We start from the raw sequence: 24,214 nt of genomic DNA on the forward strand, positions 1-24,214 counted from the left end.
TTCAGTCAAAAACTAGATTATCCTTTAATGAGATCAGAGATTTCGGCCAAGCATCAAAAAAGGTCATCTCCGTATTATAAGATTGCTGCCAGAAGGTTGTGTCTCGCACTAAAGAAGAGGAAACTCTCTAGTTTTGGGGTTTTTTTTGTGTCTTATGCTCAAAATAATGTTAAAAAATTCAGATAAAAGAAAAAAAGTTAACATTACTTAAGTGGGATTTTGACTCCTTATAGTTCTACGACCCCTTAAATATAGGAAGAAAAGCAACTGCAATTTCAGAGCCTCGTTTTGCAGCCTCTCAGCTTCCTTGCCCCTTGGCCTACTCTATGATTATCTTGTAGTGTCCTGGTAGACGTACAAGTTGTCTGGTAAATTATAGCTCACACTAGCTGCACCGAGTCTTTGTGCCAACAGACAAAATCTTTGCTCGTGGCTGCGCTGCTGCATCCAGCCCGTGCACTGCAGACACACCGAGGTTCCAGGGACAAAGCCATCAATGAGGTGCACCTTCAGCAGCTCTCTTGCATTGTTGTTCAAGGCAGTCCTTGCGAGAGTGTTACAACCAGCATTGAGCGACTCACATCCATGGGCACTGTTAGTGCCCTGCACACATCTGCCTTCAGAAAGCAGCGCTTTCTCCATTGACTTCAGTCCAAACAGAACTTGGGAAATCATTCAAACCACCCAGACAACTGACGGGAGCTGCGGAGGTGACAGGATCCTGCTGTTGGCCATCCGTAACGCAGTGCTAGAAACACGGTAGATGCCCTTAGACTCAGTTGACTTTAGATGGCTTTTAACCATTCAGGTGCCTGTGCAGCTCCACGTGTGCTTTGCAGTGTGCCCGTATCGACGTAGGCGTTCGGGGATGAGTTACAAGGATCCACGGAGCAGTGCAGTAGGAATTGCTTAATTGAGCAGCATTGACATATGGGACTCAGCTATTTGCCAAACTGTTACTACATGTTTTCTATAATTAGGAAATAGTTTTGGTGGATACTCTAACATTTCAATTGCTGTGTTGAAGTGGATGTATGTTATTAATTTTTTCTTCCTTAGTAGGTCAGTCAATACCCTATCTTAGCTTCATACTGGCATATAAAAGGATGCTTACTCTAGGTTTGTTTTTATTTATCCTCACTCTCTTCTTAGTTGTGCAGACAAAAACATTTTGCACTGCTGAAGAGGATTCCTGCAGACTAGACTTTTTTTACTGCCTCAACCAAAATGTTTCACAGACCCTCTTTCAGGATTACTGAATCAGAGGCTGCTAGAAGAGGAAAATCCATTTGGTTCTCTGAGTACAGCTTCTTTCTGGGGATATTTAGGAAACCAGCCAGGATAATAGATTGTGTTATAAATAATTGTGTTCACACCAAGCAGGTGAAAGGCTGCATGAACTAACTATGCTTATCACTGAGAAGAGAATATAGGGATATTTCAAGCCATACTTTGATTGCCAGGACCTAATGCAGGAAAAGAGCAGCATCACTAACCCATACTCTTTAATGCCCATATGGTAGCCACCGTCATGAGTGGCTGTAAGGATTACAGTGAGGTTCTGTAGAAGTGAAAGTGTGACTGTCTCCAGCTTGAGCTAGCCTCCAGGGCTGAAGGCTGTAACAGGCTGTGCCTCTTTAACCTGAATGTATCAGGAAATGCATGACAGACCTTGCCCAGAGGTATTCATCTGTAACTTCTACCTGCACTGGTTCACTCTGAAAGGAGAATAAGGCCATGCTTTGGCCTCTGCTGTTGGATTGAAAGCTTTGAATATGATAATTATCAAATGGTATAGGGAGAAGGAAGGTCGTCTTTCCTGGACAGAGATGTGATAGAGAAGGCAGCTTATGCCCTGCTGTTTTCTCTGCCCCTTTACATACCTATGTTAGAGCTAACAGTGACCAAATACTAGGTGTTTCTTTTCTCAGAAAACAAAGTCAATCCTAGTGACCCTGTGCCGTAGCTTAATTGAGGCTTAATTCTTATCACATGATATTAGTTAATAGATTCCTGGTAATTAATGAAACTATTTCTGTGTTGCTGTATCCTGCAGTGCGCTGCTCTGGTTGGTGAAGACCAGCCTCTTTGCCCAGATCTCCCAGAACTTGACCTCTCTGAACTAGATGTGAACGACCTGGATGCAGACAGCTTTCTGGGGGGACTCAAGTGGTACAGCGACCAGTCAGAGATCATCTCCAATCAGTACAGCAATGAACCCGCCAATATATTCGAGGTAAGGCAAGGTGATGCAAGGCATGTTGCAAAGTCCTTGCTTGCTTTTTTTTTTCTGGGTTCGTTTTTTTTTTTTTATTAGCCTGGTGGACAACAGTTTACTATTTTTCCACCATTAAGAGACAAGAAAACTGCTGGTGTATTATGGGTTCTGACTGGTTCTGTTAATCATCACGATCGAAACCAGACCTGCGATCTGAAGGGGGGGAAAGCCTTAAAAAGATTTAAATGAAACTTGTGGTCTTTGAGAGGAAACAGCTAAAGAGTACCTAGAGCATACTGCCCTGTGGTGTCATGATGAGGAGTTGCACTGTTGTCAGCTACAGAGCAAAACAGGAGTTGAAGCTTGTTTGTTGTCTTCCACTTGAATTCCTCGGCAAGAAGCAGAGTGCTGCACAACAGCTAGCTGATGAGTAGCTGGAACATTTCTAGTAAAGATTTTTACCACTCAGAGCCTTACTGTGCAAGTTACTTGCACACAAATTGAGAGGTCTGTGATTTGTTTATGTTCAGGGGGAGAGGAAGGGTGAGTGTGGTGGAGAAGGCAGTGAGGGCTGTCAGTAACTCAGGGACCAGCTCTGCGTTCTGATATTTCATAGATCTCCTGGTGGAGAGCAATCTAAAAGTAAAAGTCAGAGGTTGATAGGAGAGATTTAATTGTTTTCTTTCCAATTGTGCATTGGGGGTTTGGTTGTCCAAGAGGAGGGTTGCTGTCTCTTTATCTCTGTCTCGAGTCTTCTTTCTTTTGTTGTGTAAAGCTTTCATAATTCTCCACCTTGTGGTTTCGGGCAGCCGTGCCCCTCCTAAACTCTAACCTCCTTCCCTTCTTGTTGATAGGAGAGGCCATAGATCGTTCACTGACTGGGAAATTGAACAATAAATTGATTAGCTGGCAGGAAGACCTTGTACAAAAGCAAGCTATGGGTGCTGTTTCTCACACACCAAGTAGCACAGCTCCAGGAAGTACAGCTAGCCCGCTGGTTCCGGAAAGCCCTGGATTATCATGGTAGAATTTTAAAAGCTGGGAAAAATTAACTGAAATGGTATAGTAAAATGCTTACCTAGGGTGTGATGTCCTGAATAAAATTCTCCTTTCTTTATATACAGCTCTAAACTAACAGTGATCTCCCTGATGCAGATGAATTGCTCTGGATTTAAACTAGTGTAACTGATAGCAGAAACTGGTCTTCTCTGTTTAGTTTCTGTAATTTAAATCCAAGTAACTTGGAATTAATTTTATTTTAATCAAATCAGCTCTGCAAAGCCTTGTGCTCAGGCCCTCTTTTTTTCTTTAGTTGTATAATGTTCCACACTTTGTTTTACAAAGTTTCCAAATCCTGTCTGGTTCTTGAATTGCAGTTGTACTGCCTCAGGCAGGGTAGGGCATGTTGGTGGCAGCAGGGGGGCAGGGTCCATGTTTGCAGCAACTGTGATGGAGACTTGTTTTGCTTTTTTCATCACTGAGGACACATATTTTTTCCACATTCATCAAAAACCAAATGCAGAAGCATTTTCCTTTAGGAAAAGTCGGTTGAAGATGCAGACTTTCAAAGTGTAAGTTCCACATAAGTAATGCGATTACGTATTTACCAAATGTAAGCATACAAATTATTCCAGTAAAACCAGTGGAACTTGGCTTCGTTTCTTGTCCCGTGTGTTACTGCCTGTCTGCTCTGATGGCCACAGCTGCTGAGTATAAAGCTGTCTCAGATAGGTAGTGACTGTTCCCCTGCAGACCTTGTGTAGGAAACAATTCCTGTGCTGGAAATCGAAGTGTGTTGCAAGCTGCAGGATGACCAGATAGGCTGGTAGTTAACCTCACTGGGAGATGGTGACAGGAGCAACATCTCATGGGCAAGTTTGGGTCTGTCTGAGGATGAGCCACCCCAGTGTGAAGAAACAGGGGAATATGTGTGGAGAGACAGGGGCAGTGTAGCTGGGGGGAATTAATCTACACAGCAAGTAATAGGTCAGAAATAATAGTTTGGAAATGAAATATGCTGCTTCTTTCCTGACACACAAATTCTGTTGTTTTCTCTCCTCACACTCATTGACTTCAGCTGCAGGCTGCATTGCTGTCTCATCACAGCTTGGCCCATACTTACCTGTAGGGACAAATTGTGCCCTAATGGTATTTTACAATACTGCAGTGCAAAATTAGACTATTTTCAGCTTCTCAGAGTGTTGTATTTACATTTCTTGGTTGCTTGGCCTAGGAAGATGGGAGTGAAACAGTTATTTTCTCCTGCTGTGCATTAACCCTGTCCCCATTCTCCACTGTGCAGCTGGATACTTTGCACTATTTCTTGCCTCTGCCGCTCAGTAATGTGACGACTGGGGGTGCTCAAGATCAGAAGAAGATGTCTTCTTCCTCCAGAGACTATCTCACATACTCTGTGAGGAACTATTTGTTTTAGCTGAGAGAATGGAAGTTTTTTGCAGTTTCTCATTTGGTGATCACTAGATTTTTTCCATATTGATCCTCAATAGCTTTATAAAAAAGAAAATAATATCTTTTTTTGCCTTTTTAAATTTTTATTTCTCTCTTGTCATTGTGAGAGTAGTATGTTTCATCTGACTTAAGCTTCCAGATGAGGCATTGTCATACAAAAATAGAAATACAGCCTATTTGGGGTGGAAAGGAAGGAATCAGAATGACAAGCAAATGATGGGAAGTACACGAGCAGCATTACCTGCACAAGCTGTACAGTACATTGCCAAATCTAGCCTTGAATGAAACACACTCTCCTTTGAAGTATTAATGCAGTACATGTGGCGTTGTCTATGTGAGGAACAGTGTCCAAAAGCCCTTTAAAAAGTTCCTGAGTATCTCTGATGCACTTTTTTTTAAAGAAAGGTTTGTTTTTCATAAAGTGAATTTTCAATCTTTCTGCAAATCATGTTCCTGAAAGCTCACTTGGGCTGAGCACCCACAAGCTTAGTGGCACTGGGAGTCTCACAGACTAGAAATTATTAATAGTCATGGTGGCAACCGGGAGCCAAGTGAGATAAAGGTCCAATTAGTCCAGATAGTATGTAAGTGTTAAGTATAAATCCCTGCTCTCATCCGCTTAGGTGTGATGCGATCCTGGCCTTCACTGGAGGATTGGAGCACACCAATATTTTGCAGACACACCTAATTCATCACTGCATCTTCCTGCTCACATGCCAGTGTCACCGATATGAGTCCCCAATCAAGCCTGCACTGCCCCAGCACAGAGGCTCTTCTTACCAGTGTTTGTACTTATGTACATTATGAATTAGGTGATTTTTTTTCTATTCACAGCTCAATCCCTTCTGTTTTTCACCTAATTTTGTTTGCATCTTGCTTGAAATGATGAAATGAAGGAGTTTTTGCCCCTCAGGCTGCTGTCTATTGACACAAGTTCGTGTAAATAAATAGTTAACAAGTCACCCAAGACCAGTTGTTTAGATGGCTTGCTGGGCCATTCACTTTTATGATTTGTTTTTGTGAAGAACTAGTCTTTAAAATTTGTGTTTGTAATTTGGCTACTTTCAGAAAATCAAAATGGTTAAATTTTCATTCTCAAAGCCAATGCTATGTGAAATTGTGAACAAACATACAACTTGGTGTGTCATGAGTGAGAAGGCTTTTTGTTCATGAAAACTGTTGTCCCTTGAGGCTTCTTGAAATATACTGTACCGTATCATGTAAGATTAGTCATATTTAAAATTATTTATGATCCATGCCTAGCATTATGGAGAGGGAAGATAGCTACAGTGGGCGTTTCTCTTTGTTGGTATTTTTTACAAATAACTCAGCTGATGGTAAGAGAAAATTCAGCCTGTAGATAGGCAATAACCTGTTAAACTACACTGAACCTGTGTAAAAACATAAATCTTGTCTTGGGCAAAACACTTTTTTTAGCTTTCAAAAAGACTTCAGAAAACCCACATTGCTTTCCCTAATGCAGGTTTAATTTATTTACATAAATCTATGTTCCAAAGCAATGCTTGCAGTGTTTGATGACTTTGTTTTTAATTGTTTTATATAGGTGTATCCCACATTACTTCTCAAGGCCATTCTATGTGCCACAAATTTGGAAAGCCTATAGAGATAACTACATTTCATTGTAGACTGCCAAAGAGGGCTGTATTACAAGCAATGAGAATGTGAGGAGAGAAAGAAATACACAATGCAATGCAGACTGTCTTTCCCCTGGCAGCAGGGGAATGCATGGAGATAAATGATTTCTTATTTATTTGGAAGGGGTTGTATCAGGGAGATGATGAGTGTTGAGGGAAGCCTTAAACATCACCAGGGTAATTTGCATTGGTTCAGATTATAAAATCGCTCATGTTCTGTGGTGCTGCCAGTCTCTTTCACCATTGCAGGTTATTCATTCAAGGTTTGCAGCCAGATTGATTAATGAATTACCAGATCTTGCGTAAAATGACTTGGCCTGACTTTTAAACAACCACCAATGTTTTCTTTGCCAGTCTTGTGACTGGTGTTAATGGGTTCCAGAGAACTGAGCCTATATAGACTTTCTGTAGTAGCCTTCCCTAGCATTTTTTCCACTTTTTAATTTTCTCCAAAACTAGTAGCCCAGGGCAGGCAGTTCAAGGAGATACAATCTCAGGGAAAAAAAAAGACATAGTAGTCAAATCCTTGATGGCTGATGCCCTTCAGTGCCAAATCAGCATGATTTATCATAGCCATCTATTCAGCACAACAGAGGCTGGAGGTGAGCTGCATGGTGTACCTCACACAATATGTATAACTAGAGCTCTGAACTTTGAAGGAAAGCCTCAGAGCTATTTGCAAAGTGCTGGTGCTTAGTGAATACTAAATTACATTTAGGAAATAGTCTACTGCTACCAGTTATACTTCATTTTTATTCTTGACACAGACACCTAAATCAGAGAACAGTAACATTTCAGAGATTATGGTAGCAGTTTGGGTATGTTCCAACACTATAATAGGATCAGAATTTTAAGGCCTTTTTTATTATTACCAATAGTCACTTAGTTTCTACTGCAGCGTACTTTGTAGGGAATTACAGCTTTTACTAAAAAGATTAAAATGCTATTATGCAAATGATTGCAGTATGTTATTATGTTTACAAATTAACATCCATGGCTCAACACACAAATTAACTAACTATTCCATCTATATTATTAAGGATTTAATAAAGTAACTGTTGATAAAAATGAGGAGCTTGGAACACTTAATAGGAGCTGATCGTGATTTAACATAGAACTTAAACATTGTGTTTAATGTTCTAGATGGCATAATGGCAGAATAAAGCTTATCAAAGTGCTTGAAAGGACTGTGATTGTGTGCACCACATAGCAGCCTGTCTGAGGCCCCAGAGGGCATGAACAAAATAGCTCTGGGCAGGAGTGTAGAGCATACTGGTGAATCTGGAAGCAACACAGGACCAAGTCCTATCAACATGTACTTTCCTGCTCTAATAAGTAGGCTTTTTTGAAATTCAGATTCATGCAGATTGAATGTTTTACATGATAAGCACATGCATTTGGGTATTTGGGAACTTGTGTCCTTCTAAAAGGCAGCCTGTAATGAACTGCTTTTATGGCAAATTGGATTTCATTGCAGAGAGTATCATTGTATGGTAAAAAAAAAAAAAAAAAAAAGAGGAAGGCTGAGTTCAGTCTGAGATGACTTTACAAACATTCCTGCAAGCTGCTATTCCTAACAGTTCATAAGAGATCATAAAAGTGAGCAGATAAGAGCTACTGAGGTCCTAGAGAAATGAATGTACAGTATGTGGTTATGGGATAGATTTAGTAGTGAAACAGACAACGTCATAGGTTTAATACAACAATAAACATAAAAGGCAAAAGATGCAGATTTGGGTTAGGGAACTTTATAAGGATGATAAAAGGTAACAGTGTATCATAAAGCCTACTTGTGAAACTAGGAGAAGACCTTCATTTCCAGGGAAAGAAAATAGCAGACACTTGACAAAAATGATGGACTTTTTATATTCCTAATGGAGCAGTGTCACATTTCTTGTGTGTTTGAATGCATTACCTTTACTGGTGTGTCTGGCCTGACTCAGGGCTCTACATCTGCTAAAGGGGAGACCAGCACAATAACATCCTGTCTATGTGGGATGATGTATGTAAACGATAATCTATGATTAGCTATGCTGACATTTAATAAGGCTCAAGCAGTAAGTGGAATTTATTTTACTCGAAGCAGCTGCTATGTAATTGGAAAGAGTTTATGCAAATTCTCTGTATCTAGAGTTACCAAGGTGGGCTGCTGCTCCTTTTTTCATTCCTGCATGGACAAACTACAATGCTTTAATGCAAGAACTACCTGGCATGTTGGTTGAAACCTTCAGGCAGGAATGAAGTCCCGACAGAGCAAAAAACCAATTGCTTTGAGAGTTTATTGTATGATGTGTGTGGCCACCAAGGCTGTTCCCCAGGCGTGCAATCAAGAAAATGTGAGTGATCCACTTCACGGTCCCATTAAGGAGACATTTCACCTAGAGCAGCCATGGCTTGAGATGCTCACTGTGCTGCTGTTCTGTAGAGCACCTGTGCTTTTTCTGAGAGGGAAGACTAGCACTAACCAGAACAGCAGTAAGCTAATTAGGTCATTAGATGGATGTCTTGGCCTGTGTTAAAACCAGCCCTTGAGGACACTGTGTTACACTGTGTTCCCACTAGCTACAGAGCTAAATATGAACTGGTGTCAGCTGCCATACAAACAAAAATGTAATAGCCTCCTTTCACAGAGGTCATCTTAAATCCACTTTGGTCACAGTCACACTCCACATCTGTTTTAGTGAGATGCAGCTTCTTAAGGTGGCGTTTGGACTTCATAAGCGCACAAACAACCGAGCTATAAATTGCTACTGCTGGAGTTATTTTGAATAAGTGTATACTGTTTCATATTTATAATGGTGAGGCTTCATAATATTCACAGTGAATATATAACACAGATCAGTTCAACAAGCATGAAATTGTATGTTGTCAACTTGTCACATAAATAGAGCCATATTCTAGCTTACGATAATGTTGAACTAAATATTTTCTCCCTGGAACTGCAGAGAGGGTCACGAAAATGTGGGACAGTAGCTCTGTCTTTTGTTAGAAAAACAATCCCAGACATATTGCTAGTGGGAAGTAAATATTTCTGATAAGATTTTTCTGGTTTTTTAATTCCCCCTTGGCTTACCAACAGCAACAGAAAGTTTGCCTTTTCGTAGAAAAATGCTAACTGGTTAAATTAAATTTATTTCCGTTAATGGTTGTGTTTCTAGTGTAACTTCTTTTCTTTTTTTTTTCATGGTTGCTATTTTTGCTCAATGCATCATTGCTAATTGCTACTAAACGGTCCATCTTAACCCTGGTGTGCTCTTTCCCTGCTGCCCCATCCCCCTTAACATTAACTCTGGCCCATGCCATTACAGAAGGATAAAATTATCACAAGTCTTCATTTAGGAATTCTTTTTCCTTAGTGCTGCTAACCTATTGTGCATGTGTAGGTCAGGAGGAGGAAATTGAACAGAGCATATTTGGTGCAGGGAGAAAGTTTTGGTATTGAATCACGATGAACTGGTTTTTTTTCCCTGTGAACAGGGAAAAAATACAAAGAAGAGTTTATGTGTGTCTGTGAAAACTTACCTATTTGTAGCTTTTGTTGTACTACTGTGGGTAATCCTCAGATGCACTGGAAATTTGCAGCCTTTCTAGAGGAGTGCCCCCTGCCAGCTTTATAGGCCTCTTTTTCTCCAGTGTCTGATTTTTATTTTGGTAGCTTTGTGCAGGTGCATACAGGATCCCGGTGCCTTTGTAAGTGGGGCTGCAGCCTTGGCAGGCATGGAGCTGTGACTGTGTGTGCAGGCACACTCAGCCATGGAGGATGGGTTCAGGTCTCGGTGGAAATCATCCCCTTTGCAACGCATAGCTGGTTGCTCTGGCTGAATTTTCCGTTCTGACACAACAGAGCCACAGTCTTGCTTCGTAATGATTGAGAAATTAATTAGCACTTTGTGGCGGTGATGAGTCTGAAGGGCCATGATTGGAGTTTGCTTTTTACCACATGCAGTAATCACTGGGTTTTGTTTATGAAAGCACAAACCCAAAACCTATTGAGATTTTGGTGTTGTCATGAAGCGTGAGCCGTGTGATGCACTAGAATAATACTTCCATTTCCTCACACACATCTGTGCTTTTGTGCTTTACTGTGAGTAACACAATGGGGTGCTGGTCCATAATGGGTACTTCTAATCACTAAGACGATAATCAGAAGAAGAGTATTTTCAGTGAGGAGCCACGGTGGCAGCCTCAGGCAAGTGTTGTTGCCTTGTTGATTTATGACAGGTTTTAGTTGCCTGAAATGCTCGCAGCCATCCAGCTTATCACACAGAGTTTAGGAGGATCATCCCTTCCAGGCATATTATAGGGCTGGAGGTGTCAAATGGGCAGGGAGAACTTCTACTTCTGGCTATTGCCATAGCTGCTCCTTGAAGGCTCAGTGATACAAAATCTTATCAGGGTCTGGACGGGCCACCATCAAACAGTGTGAGGGACTGCAGATCTCTCCTACAGGAGATAGACTTGAATAAAAATAGAGAAATTGGGTAAAAAATTTCTCGCGTCTTGTCAGGGAGGTGGTGGTAATGGTTATCTGGAGGATTGGGTTGGTCAGAGGAACTTCCACATAAGCTGCTAAAAGAAACAATGGGAGTTTTCTCCTGGAGAGGTAGTTTCTCCTGGAGGACAGAAAATTCTTTCTCAAAGTACTCCAAAACCTTTGCAAAAATCCAGTTTTTCTTCTCCCATGTTGCTGTATAAGCAGTTACATAATGCCTCAGGAAGTGCATCAGAGACCTTAGGTAATAAATGTTATGGAAGCGAGACATCTCACTGGAATTTGTGCTTTGGTGAGAATGCTGCAGGTTTGCACATTTCCGCAGGGCAGTCAGTGACCAGACGTGAAAAACAGGTATTACAAGAGTTTTAGAACTCTTCTAGTATTAGGGGCTGTTTTTTGGGGTTATTTTGCTTGTAAATATGTATCACTTGGCTAGGTAGATCTGGTAGTGTTATTCTCCACTCTACCAGGCCATGTGTGTTGAGACCAATGAACAGGATCATTGGTCTGTTGGTATCCACTTTAAGAGGGCTTCTGGTTGAGGCATAGGCAGCCAGGTAGTGCAGGTGACAGTGTGGGTGGTAAAGGACCAAGAATGAACTTAGAGCAGGGGAGGGCTTTGCAGAATCAGAGTGGATGAAGTGGGAAGGGATCTCGAGGCCATTTGGCCCAGCCCAGCCTGTTCAGGAGCTTCATGGAACAAGAAGCTGACGAAATATTTCTGTGTTCCTCTGCTGCTGCTTCTTCGCTCCTTGAAATTACTATATTAGTACTGTTAAGGAGTTTCTGATCCCATTTTGAAAATCTTAGCCCATAGTCCTAAGCAACTAAGGAATTTCTTTGAGACATGCTTCTATATAGCTAGAAGCCTGTTATTGCCAAATGCTAGTTTTCAGAGGAAGATGGGTGGCAATTAAAGCTTCGCAGTCTGGCCTTGATTTTCATGACAAATTTTCATATAAGAAAACCTACTTGGCCTAATCTTAGTTTCTGCAGGTACTGAGCTTGTCCATTTTCACAGGCTTATTGTTGGACTAGTGGAACTTTAAGGTTGTCAGGTTGAAATGGATGCATAGGCAATTATTTTCATAAACAAAACATAAGTGCATGCTTCCTGACCTCTGCTTGGAAGTGCTCTGTTAGGCATTTGACCCTCCAGGCATACACAGAGGAGCAATAGGCTTTTCACTTGTCTGGGGGAAACATATGCATTTTTGAAATTCTTTTTCTGGCTTTGTGTTTGCTTTGCTGTTTTTTCTCTCACCAGGACTGATGTGGATTTTCTTGGCTGTATTGACTGTCCTTAAAAGCCCAACAATCACTCTTCACATTAGTATGAACACATCAGGCAAAACATTGGCAATTGTCACATCAATTGCATCTGGGAAAAAGCCAAAAAAACTTGTGGATTTTTCCTCTTAGCACTGCAGAAACATTCATCCATTTCCAGTGAAAGGGTGTCAAAGTGCTTCTGCTTGTATGTGATGGGAGTGTTGCCACATCTTGTCGTTTTCTTTGCTGTTGATCCCACTCTCCTATAGGAAGGGTCAGGTGAAATGCTTCTCTGAAGACCAAGTCTCCCATTTGCAGCAGGAAATCTCTTGGGTGGAGAGGATAATGTTACAAAACAGAGACTAACATTACAAACAGCTCTGCTGCCTCTGGCACAGTCTGGAGCATCACAGACCAATAACTCCTATCGTGTCACTCTTGCGGCACCTTATTATCTATGTTTTTCTGTAAATCCGATCTGAGACTGTCATTACCAGTTTCAGGTAGGTGAACACCATCTGGGTGAAATAACCATGTACCAGTGATGGGCTGGAGGGGGCTCTTGTTAGTTAATCATCCCTACCTTCCCTTTGATGAGTTAATTTGTCTGTTGAGCCATGGAGGAGCCCCCAAGAGCTCCCAGGAGTCCCTTGTTAAAATTCTGCCTACAAATGGAAAGATAGGGATGATTTCACTCTTTTTGCTGGAGCCTTTGCTATCTATGATATTGCTAAATCATCCATAATGCATAACTTTCTATGCAATCTTTTTGTTACAGTTCTGGAGGCATATTACTTCTTTGTGCATTTACTTTTTAAACATTGTCACTGGATACCTAACCCTCCTGAAAGTCTCATATCATGAATTAAGGGTAATTTCAGTATTTCCATGTGGCCTTTTAGTAGCTGGCATGGGAAGTTCCTCGGTTGTGATGCTGGGGCATACTAATTTTTTTTTTTCTTCAGTTATTAAACACTGTGTTTATTTACTTGTTTTGTGATAATGCCTAAAAAACCTGTAGTAGGGAGGGAGTCTGTGTGTACTAGTGACCAGCCCATCCCAGTTTTGTGGTGTGCACTTTGAAGTCCTTGGAAGGAGCAAAGGTAATGAAAGAAGAAAAGAGCTGGTCCTTGGGGTTTGTGAGTGAAGATAAACCCAACTTACTTTTCCTTTGGAGGACTGTGAGCACTGCTCTTTAACCAGACTCCTCTTCCTCCCAGGTAGGTGGAGGCAGCTACAGCCTGCTGAGCTTTCCTAGTCCAGGAAACAACACAGGTTCAGAGCTGCAGTTGTGCCAATGTGTTGTGGAACTACCAAACCCAAGGAGAGGCTGCCTTAAGTAGTATATCCCAACATGGAGACTTATTTATCTCCAAACCTGAGATGAAGAAGAAAATTAAAATTAAAAAATTTTTAAAAACTCAACTGGACAAAAGCCAGACAGAAGACCAGGAAGCTAAGAAATGCTATAATTTGGGGGATGCTCTAGTCCCTTTGTAACTGGTCAGAGAGGGTGTGTTAGCTCTGATACAGTGCTCTTCAGCCAGATCAGGGTGAGCTCTTGCAAGGCCGTATGTATGCCTCTACATAGGGGTGATGGCTGCTGGGGAGGATTTATTAGCTTTCACTCAGTATTAATGTTCCTCCTAGGCTCTCTTCTGAGAGAGAGCAAACCTCTCTCTCAGAGGAACACAAGCACACAGAGAAAGTGATGAAGGGATACTGGAGCAGATCTGGAAGAGTGAGCTGGGATCCTACTGGGCTATGAGCTCTGGCTGAAGATGACTGTACTGTACCAAAGAAGTTCTTGCAGAGTTAGTTAGCATCTCTGTATTGTGTTTTCAGAGCTGGGCTGGGAAGGACTATTTGGCTATGTCCTGTACAGACACAAATGATTTCCAGGAATCTGCACTACACTGCAACTGGGTCATGTCAGGGTCTCCAAATTGGTCAGTTCAAGTCCAGTATGATCAGAGGTAATAGACCACAGGGAGATAATTCTCTGCTGGACCATCAGCATCACTTTACAGAACTGCTCCTGGCATGTGCAGCTGTGTGAACACTGTCCAGATGTACTTGAGCTGCCTTTCTGGGCTCCATCTAGACCCAAGAGGGTTTGTTATGGGAAGTCCCATGATGTGCAGAGGTTTTTCTCTTTCAGGATCTCTCACAAGATTAGACTTGCGAAGCTTTGATTTTTAAGCCCACAGCTAAAGAAGGAAAGAGACATGCCCCTAAACTTAAGCCTGTAATAGCTCCTATTTCCTAAAGCATGTCTTTAAAAGTGATGGATGTATGTTCTTAAAGATACGCATGTCAGAAACCTACTAATAAATTGCTTTTGTGGGTATTGGTCTTTCCAGTTTGAAGCATCCAGGAGTGCTGCCTTCTCAGGGCTGCTACTCCAAGTTGCACTATACACATAGCAGGAACTTCAAATTGGACCCTTCCTCTTGATCTCCTATTATTCTCTCCTGCATGATCACTCCAGCTACCCTCCATCTCTAGAATGCTACCTGTTTGCCACAGTTTCTGCCAGCTTGGATTTTTCCTCAAACCAAATTCACATAGATGACAAAAATCCACTCATGTGTCCTGTCCTACCCTACACCTGCTTCTGGGAGTGCAGTGCCAGATACCAGTTTTATTGTGTGCTAATGTTACTGCTGTGTTTACAGCAGATTTAAGAGTTTACTTTAGGCCACAGTGTTACCTTCCAGTTTCCCTAATTCTATCTCCTGGCAATCCCAGCTGTGTGGTTGGGGTGGCTGCCCCTGTCCTAAAGGAATTTGTGTCAATTTCTGCAGGGACAAATCCTCCCTGTGCTAAACCGCTTTGCTGTGTTTGCTCAAACTCATATTTTGACAGAGGCCTTCTGTCCACATCCACCAGAAGAGATTGCTTTTTTTCAGATGCACTGGGAGGTAGATGTGTTGGAAGCTGCCTGTACGTGGCTGATAACTGAGAGGAAGCATCTATGTAGCACGATCCATGCCCTTTTCTAATTTGTCTTTGAATGACAAATCTTTCTTCACTGAGTCAGCAAAAGAAGAGATCCTACAGAAGAATTCATTGCCCTTCTATCCCTTTCAACAGAGTGGCTAGGTTTTCCCAATTCCTCCCCAAAATCCATCTTTGAAAGAACTCTTACAAAGACATCCCTCAAATGTATTGTACAGAACTCCATTATATTCTCTAGTCATTTCTGATTCAGGCTCATAATGTGCTGTTATTTCTTTAGGATCGCCCTCAACAATGCTGATGTATTCCAAATAAAAAAGTAGATAAATTTAAAAAAATGAAATCTTTGTGAAAATCAAAGTTGTAGAGATTTGGAGGTAGTCCACATTCGTCTTCACCACTGTTGTCCCTAGAGAGTCAACTCTTAAGAGCTGAGAGTGAGTGACCTCTAAAGAGAAAAACAAATTTCATTACAGACTTCTGCATTTCACAGACAGTACTGTAGCATAATGACATGTTGTTTTTTTTAATAGCAAAGGAGTGAAGGTGCTCATAGACTTGGAGTGGAAACCTAGAAAATATTTAAATGTTCTAATCCATTTGAATTATTTCTGTGCAAAGAAAATGCAATTCCTGGTGCCCAATTTGTACGCTCCAAAATTGCTGGAAATGTCTTCCTCTTGCTGCTTGAATGCTTTGAATATGTGCAGGTGTCCTTTCTGGTTTTTACAGATACTCAACTAATGAAGGATCAAGGCCTCTTCACCTGGTGTTCTCCTCTGAAATTCAGTAATTGTTTTGCATTGGGTGTAATTGTACCTAGAAATATTAGACAAACCCACTGATTCAGACTCGGGAACTCTTGACTATCTTCCCATATTGCATTCCATGATTTGGTTAGATTATATCTTATCTCTAACCTTCTTGCTTCAATAAACACACAATATCTAACTTGTCTTCTTCCGCCTTATACACAAGGAAAATCATCAGTGTTTAATCTGTTGCTGGTGTTAATGGCACAATTCCTCATCCTAATTCCAATTCACTCTGCCTGATATCCCGCAAATGCCTTTGAGAAAGGCATTTTATCCCTGATACTGTGCCAAAGACACTTTCTTCCTTTGTCACTGCTGTTTGACTTTCTACAGACTTCATAATGACCTTTTGCAGGCTGTGGTAGATGACACAGGCTTACATACGAAAGTCTGTAAAGGAGTGCCACATCCCAGGCTGTCAGCTCCAAAGGTTCCTGGCAGCAGATTCCTGATCTTGAGCTGCTACTGTAGCAAGAAAGTGTAGTCTCTTCACTAGCAAAGAAAAGAATGGAAAGAGTATACAGTAAAAAACAAGGCAGTAACACAACAGCTTTTTTCTTTCTGTCTTTTTCTGTCTGGCACATTGCAGACACCCCATGCTCTGCCCTCCTGTAGGCTCTGCAGCTTGGGAGCCTTATTCAGTACAGCTGCCATCATGGCAGCCTGGTGGGGAGCAACAAGGACTGCTTTTGTGATTATTTTTGATTCCAAGGGCCATCCAAGTCTAAAGTAAAATATTTTCCTACATAGCTTTGTAGTAATTTGGGAATCTTCCAAGATGAAAGCTCTGCGGAATCATCAGTTCACTTTCTCCTTCATATCCTTCCTTGGGACAAACAAGTCTGTGGGATTATCTCTACAGGTAAAGACTTACCTTACAGGCTTTGGATGTTTTCTGGTTTTTATATCCCCAAAGTAAGTTATGCAAAGAGAAGTCCCCACTCAAGCAATATGTTTTGTGGGCCCTTTGTTTTTCCAAGAGACTTACTGAGTTGCTGTTCTATTATAGCCTCTTCCTCCTGCATTTTAGGGGATTGGCCTGGCTCTTCATGTTAAAATGGATGGCCTCCATGCTCACTTTTGAACTCAGTCATGACTGTGTCTTTTCCAGTGGTCCAAACTTGTCTCTTTTGCTGTAGCCCTGATGTTCTCCCTAACATCCACTGCATCACAGAGATACCTTTGTCTTTCTGATAACAGAGTTATATCTTACACACCAGCCTTGTTCTGTGTGTCTGTTCACTACTCTCTCTGTGTCATCTTTGTCTAGAAATTTCCATTCTGGAATGCTATTTTTAAATGAGCAAATATTATAGTGTCATTTTCTGTACAAAAAATGGCAAACTCACAGAGTTCTGTGAATGTACAAAATAAACTTCTTCTTAGCTGTTGACTGTGACAGTTTTTCAGTCTTCTTCTGACAACTAAAAGTTCAGCTGAAAGTACTTAGGGATGGGGAATGCGTGCACTGTTGTTGTTGGTGAAATGTGCCCTGCTTGGAAGGCGGTGGTAGTGTTGCTCGCTGGAGCCCTGCTCTCCCACCATGACTATGGCCTACAGGCACTGTGGCCTGGAGAAGCTGACTAATCTGTGAGCATCAAATCCCCTTCTATAAAGCAAGGATTATAATCCTCCTTTCTTGATCTTGTCTGTTTGAACTGTGAGTGCTTTCTGCAGATACTTTCCCTTGATATGTGACTGGAGATTATTCAGTGCAATGGGGATGTTTCCTCAGTAGTGCTAGAATACGACTTCAAAATTCAAATTGCAGGAGCTGGATGGTAGTGCTAATCATCATAATGAAGATGGAGCATGATTTTTGCTGCATGACAGCAGAAGGAAAGTCTGAGAGAGATCTCTAAAATCACCGAGTGCATACTTTCAAAGACAGGAGTTGCTCAGTAGCCAGGTGACAGCAGACATGCTGTTTATTCAGCAGAGAGGCTGTGAACTTAACTCCTTGCTCAAAAAAAAAAATATTTGCTTCCCAAATGCAAACATATGGAGGGTTTTAATGGCAGTTGCAAGACATGTGGCTGGGTTATGCCACTATGTGTGAGTTTATAAAGACACAGGGCGTATATCTGGTGAGGGAATCTGTGAATGCCACCACTATTTAAAAGTAAAAACATTCCTCACCCTGAAAAGCAAGTCCAAGAAAAATTGTGTCTGAGGGGACAGGCTTCCAGCTCCAAGGCAGTCGGATGTGATATCTGCCCAGTAAGGCAAGACACTTCTATTCAGCTGCATGGATGGCTTTTAGCCTGACCATGCCCAGAGTTTCTGTCTAGAAGATGGCCTCACTCAAGTTGAGATTTGTAAATAATGTTAAAAATTACTCATATTAAAGAGCTGCAAGGGAGGGAAGAAGTACTTGAAAACATACTAAAATGTGTGTCTGAATCAGTTTCCATTTGGTGCTCCTGTTACAGCAATCATCTGGCTGCCAAGACTGGTGTAGTACTGGGGGCATCATGTGGAAGGCAGTGGGCAGGAATCAGTGTGCAGGGGCCCTTGCTGCTTCAATCCTGTGATGTTCTGATCTGAGCTCGTACACTGAGTACCCACAGTGGTGTTATCTGCAGAAGTGCAAAGTCGAGGCAACAGCAGCAGCAGGGGTGTTACACCGCATGACTGGTTTCTGTGGTGATGTCTTTCAGACTGGCTGTAGCACGAGTGAGATGTATGTAAGGACAGAGAACATTTGTGCTTTGCTTTGGAGTTTCTTTTTTTTTTTTTTTTTTTTTTGATATCTTGTCATGGTTTTCAGTGAGGAGCAGATGAATGGGTATCCTGCTTAACAGAGCTTAAAGAGAAACTGCTTGTAGCCTAAAAAACACACCAAAATATCAATTTATGTGTTTTAAAGATGAGGTGGCTTCATTAAAAATTGTAGGATCTTGCAGTTTTACTCCAAAGAAAATACTGCTAACTCCACAGTTCAGCTGGCGGGTATCCATGTCAGACTGTGGAGCTTTAGTCATATGCAGAAGTCTTCTTATGGTTCTAAAAATCATTTCGTTTTCTTCTAAAGTCACGGACAAGGAGCTAAAATTGTCTCACTCGAATATGCATTTTTGAATTTCAGAATTAAATGTAATAAAGGAGATTTTTATTTTTGTTCTCTTTTGATGAGACATGCAATGAGAGAGTCCGGATGCTGCGTTAGAGTATCTTTTGATTTGCTATTTGCTGTGTGTTAAACTTTTATATTTCAAAGAAGCGTTTGTACCTATACTGGGTGTTTGGCAAATCCAACAGCTCATTAGATGTTAACAATAGCAACACTGCTAAATACAAAGGATTCATAGGCAAAGTACCCCTCAGGCTATATCTCTGAGAGAAAAAGTAGCAAATAGAATCAGAAACTAATTAAATAGTCAGCTAAAGCGAGCATAACTTAAAAAAGCTCTAAAACTCCCAAAAATGGAAACATATTACAGTTATCTGCATTCACAGAGCAGAACAAGTTTGGTAGTATTTAAGATAATTCTCTAGTGCCTGCTATTTTTAGTCCAAGGGTAAGCTTCTGTAAGAGCCTTTCAGCGTTGCATCCCTTTAACCTGGCCTAACAAGCTAAGCCAGTAAGCTGTCTGATTTCCGCCTTACAGGAGGCAAAGAGATAGCTGAAACAAACCATTTGTGGTGCAAACGCTCAGCCTATCTTGTCTTAAGAGCTTTCTTTGTATGGATTTTTTTTTTCCAAACGTCTCGGTATTAAGCTTGCTTGTCAGAGACTTAAATTGTCAGGCTTTGCTGTTTGGGAATGGTAGAAGCACAGGAATGAAAGGAAGATTTTATAGACTCAGCCTAATGGAAATAAACATTTCCGCATTGCCAATGGTGAAACCTGATTAGGGCAGTTTAAGCTATTGCTATTGACGTGTCTGAAGAAAAAGGAATGTATGTAGTTTCTCTCAAGGAAGGAGGGGCAGAAATAAAGAGCCTGATTTCCTTCTCACTTACACTTAATCTGTCCTTGTTTAACTCCACCGGCTTTGCCAGGTGATGCTTGGTTTGTGCTGCTCTAATCCAAGGGAAGCCAAGCTGGAGTTGGCGTTGTGCTCCCTGTGCCCCCAGCACTCGGATTTACAGCACTCTTTGCCATCAAAACGGGGCAAGGCCAGAGGCAGCTGTAAACATTGTGGTGCTCATTGCACTCTGGTGTTTTGGTGCTTCAGGTGAGTAAGACTTGGCAGTATTGCTCATTTACAGGTAGCTAGCTCTTTTTTACTTAAAATACTTTGTGGTGGGGTGTTCTTTCCCCTACTCCTTCATGTGTAGAATCAAGTGCAACCATGTTTACTTTCTTGTCTCCCTGTTTTTTCTTCCTCTCTCCCCTTCTTTCCCCTCCTTACCCCCTGATGGTGTGTGTAATCCCCATGTATGTTTACAAAACAGGATTTCATTGCTTCCTAAACATGAGTGGTCCCACCCACTCCTATGAGCCAGCTGAGCAAGGCTTGGACACTCATCCCGGGCTCTTTCCAATCTACAGCTCCCTTCCCCTCTCTATTCCCCATCAATTTGAGTGCTGAAAGAGCAGAGAAAAATATCTCAATACAAAGGGAGGCTATTTTAGCCAGGAAAATGTAAGCCATGTTGAACCCAGTGATCTGCAGGATCCCATCTCTGGTTTAGTATTCAAATGGTTTCAATTTTCTTATTATTCTTGGGGTTAGGCACATCCTGTGGGGTTTTGGCTGTGCATTTAGCTGCTACACAGGCTCAAGGTATAACTTGTGTTAACTTCAGCGGGGATAACTTTTAAACTGAAGGTGCACTTGACATGAACAAATAATGTCAGTGTATTTCCAATAGGGAATGCAAGCTCAGCATGTACCACAATGTAAGCAAGATGAGCCCAAGCCACTTTTAAACAGTGTCTAAGTCATAGCAATGTAATGCTCAGCTGCAAAACTCACTTGGTAAGGAGGAAGAATTAGCCCTTGCTGGGCTGTGACTGGACTGCTCTTAGTCCTGGGACAGGGTGGTGCAGACACACTATGTAGGAGCTGCTGTTCTCATCTTAAGCATCAAAATACACTAAGAGCAGAGGACCAGGTCCCTAGCTAGCATAAATCTGTTTAGCTCTGTTAAAACCTGTGGAGAGGCCTTAATTTACTGCAGCTGAACATCTGGGTCTAAGTTCTTTGTCTTTTGGTTACCAGCAGGATTAAATAAAAGTACCCCAAATTATTTGTTTTAGGTGCTGTGGCAGCATCTCAAAGCCCAATGGTAAAACATGATATGGTTATAAAAAGAGTTGTGTGAACAAATAAAGAAAAGTCCCTGTCTAAAGGAACTTACAGCCTAATTAACAATGTTATGTAGGACATTGGTAAGTAAGTACATCTGGACTTGACTGCTAAGTGTCATCTTTTAAGAGGATAAAAAAAATATGACCAGTTTGATTTTTGCCATTTCTGGTGGAAAAGGGACTGGACAACATGAGTGCCTCACTAAAAAAAATTGCTGTCTTTTACATCACACAGATGGAGAGCTCATGATCAGGGACATGCAGACTTTCAAAAAGCTAGCAGAGAATGAGCAATAATTTCAGTCTTGACTAAGGAGTAAGTAGAAGAGAGGCAACTGCAGTGGGAACTGTAGTGTGCACCACAGTATGCATGCACTACATAACTCTGCCAGACTGGCTGGGGGAAATGGACATGGTAATGTAAACTAGCAAATTAGTTTTACATTTTATTGTCAACTCCATTTTATTAATAGGATCTGTGAAGACTAGTTGGGAAACTTAGGAAACTTAGTCCAGGAAACTTAGAAATAAGCCAACGGTGGACATGACCTAGAGGAGACTGTACCAGATAGCTCTTCTGTGATTTTTTTTTTAATGTTTCCTGTTTTAAAATCCATCTCTACTTTACCATTCTATTTGCATATACAAAATTGGGTTAAAAGAACAATAAAGTCTTAGCACTGAATGAAAAATTGAGGAGATATGTAACTGATATGTAACGTAGCCAAGTGTTTAACCAGTGGAAAATTCAGACGCCTCTCCTCATCCTGAAGAGTATTCTTGGTGGTTGTAGAGGTTTACCAGGTTGCACTGTTCAATCACTGCTTTTTGAGGTGAGGACTTATTTGCTTGCTGGGAGAGGCTTTCTTTCTATATTTGTGGGACTGTGAAGGGGCTCTAAAGAGCCTGACAAAAGTCACCTGTGGTTTGTGCTGTTATCCCTATACCTGCTAGGGTGTTTCTTACTGTGGGATCTGCGCACTCTCATTTGGTGCTTCATTATAAAGGAGTCTTTATTGCTTTCAGCCCAGGACATTTAGAGTACAGATACCTGAGGTTTATTTTATCTCTCTAAACCACCTCTCTAAATGCTGTGTGTGTGTCAGTCAACATGTCCGCTAGTATATACAAACAAGGAGGACACTGAAGGACATTGCTGTGCCACCTAAAAATAATGTAGAGCTATACAGGTAAAACATACAGAGAAAATGAATCTTTCAGCTTGTAAACAAGTTTTTGTGTTGTATCTGAGTAAACTCTTCTGACCATCTCAAACCAGATAGCTGCCATCCAGTTAAATTACAATAAAAAATGATGGGCAGTCCAGATATATTAATGATGTACTCATCCACTCATGATTCAACTGTAAGGAAAACCAGTGCTTTTCTTCCTGTGAGACGTGTCTTTTGTTTATCATACCTGTTCAGTGGGCATGTGTTAGGCTTGATGAAGCTGAACACGCTGAGAAATTAAAACATCATAAAAAGCGTTTAATGAATTTGATACTTTACAAATGCTAATTTCCTGGTCAAATTAAATTCCAATTTTCTAACAGTAAAAGCACCAGATAGAAGTGTCTCATTTTGTAGCTTAAAAATGAATTTTTGAGTGTGCGTTTCGTTTATACAAAACTAGTCTCCCTGTAAATGAACAAAATTTAAAAATCTGTGTAAAACTCTTCTCTGCTATATTATGTACAATTTTACCTTTAAATTTGTATCTCTTTAGAGTCATAAATCTCAAGATAGAAGTAAGTAGGGATGATAATAGACATCCTGACATATCCAATATAATTAAAAGTAAAGGAAATGCAACACTGAGATAAAGAATGAACAAAAGTGACAAGATAGTGCTTCTTGTTGGCAGAGTCCATACTGACACTCAAGTACAGTTTTTAGAGATATTTGTCGTGATTAAGAGGACAAACAAGTTTTTACATCAGTTACATGTGTGAAATCATCACTGCAAAATATATATCGCTTTTTTTTTCCTCCAGGATATGCTATGCTGCCTTACAGAGGTATATGAATGTTGAAAAATCTTATGTCAGTGCATAGAGAGATTAGTGTGGGCATGGACTATAAATCAAGTAAATAAATAAATCTGAGCAAGCAGTGCTTGACTATTTGGACTGAAATATTGCTGACACTGTTGTTGAAAGCTCTGCAACAAGAGTCCCAAATGTCTTCCCTACCTTATGCGGTACCCTGCCTTCCCCTTCTTCCTTCTTTCTACAGTACCCACTCCGTATTAGAGCTTGTTCAGACTGGGGCCCCAGGATCTTTAACTCTCTACCCTCCTCTATATTGTTTGGGTGCATAATAATAATTAAAAATCCCTGTCTGGGTTGTTGCTCAGGAGCTTGTTACAAGCATGAGCCGTTGTCTCTGTGTGAGGAAGGGAGAATGGGTAAGAGGTGCCGTTTGCTGCTCCAAATAGCGAATCTTCTGGGTGCTGAGCTCAGAGACAGCCTGCCCAACCTCTTGCATGCTGGGCTGAGCTACTCATGCAGGTCAGGCTACCTGTCCTGCATCCCCTTGCCCAGATCGCTCGCTCCTCTGCCCACCCGTGCTGCCCCAGCAGTTCTGGCACATAGGAAACTTCACCTCCAGACCAGCTTCTCTGGCTTCACTCTTGTGCTGTGAAATAAAACTTACAGCCTTTCTTTTTATTGTGGCTCTTCATCAGGCACTTTCTTTCCCCTTTGCACTTCTGCACTTTCCCTGCTCTTGGTTTTGCCCACCAGAAACACAGAGAGAGTTTTGTGCTTCATTCTGGAGCTCAGCCCAAACCTAGCCCATTGTGGGCTGGACAAGACATGCCAGATCTTTTCGTGCTGCATTTCCCCGCCCATGAAGACCAGGTGGACTTTGTTAGCACTAGGCAAAGCAGCACAATAGTAAGCCCATGGTGTGCCTCAGTGCTACAGACGTGCAGGTCCTTTACAGTGTCAAGTCCTGTAGAAGTTAAAAAGCTCCCCTGATGAGCTAACCCAGTAAGAAACATGGTTAGAGCATTTATTTAGTAATCAGCAAATTAGTCTATATAGCCAGCAAATGTTGAGGTCCA

General features: G+C 41.4%; 1 protein-coding gene across 2 annotated transcripts in view; it reads left to right on the forward strand.

Annotated features, from left to right (window-relative positions):
• PPARGC1A (PPARG coactivator 1 alpha) overlaps positions 1 to 24,214 on the forward strand; it is a 363,473-nt gene that overhangs the window by 299,147 nt on the left and 40,112 nt on the right. For both annotated transcript variants that reach the window (XM_054294682.1, XM_054294688.1), the window contains exon 2: positions 2,057 to 2,236. In XM_054294682.1, the coding sequence (XP_054150657.1) occupies positions 2,057 to 2,236 (180 nt within the window). The remainder of the gene's footprint in view (positions 1 to 2,056; positions 2,237 to 24,214) is intronic.

This window comes from Melozone crissalis, unplaced genomic scaffold, assembly GCF_028551555.1.
Source record: "Melozone crissalis strain CALT ecotype California unplaced genomic scaffold, PUWL_Pcris_2 ptg000006l_1, whole genome shotgun sequence".
In the NCBI taxonomy this organism is placed as follows: domain Eukaryota; kingdom Metazoa; phylum Chordata; class Aves; order Passeriformes; family Passerellidae; genus Melozone; species Melozone crissalis.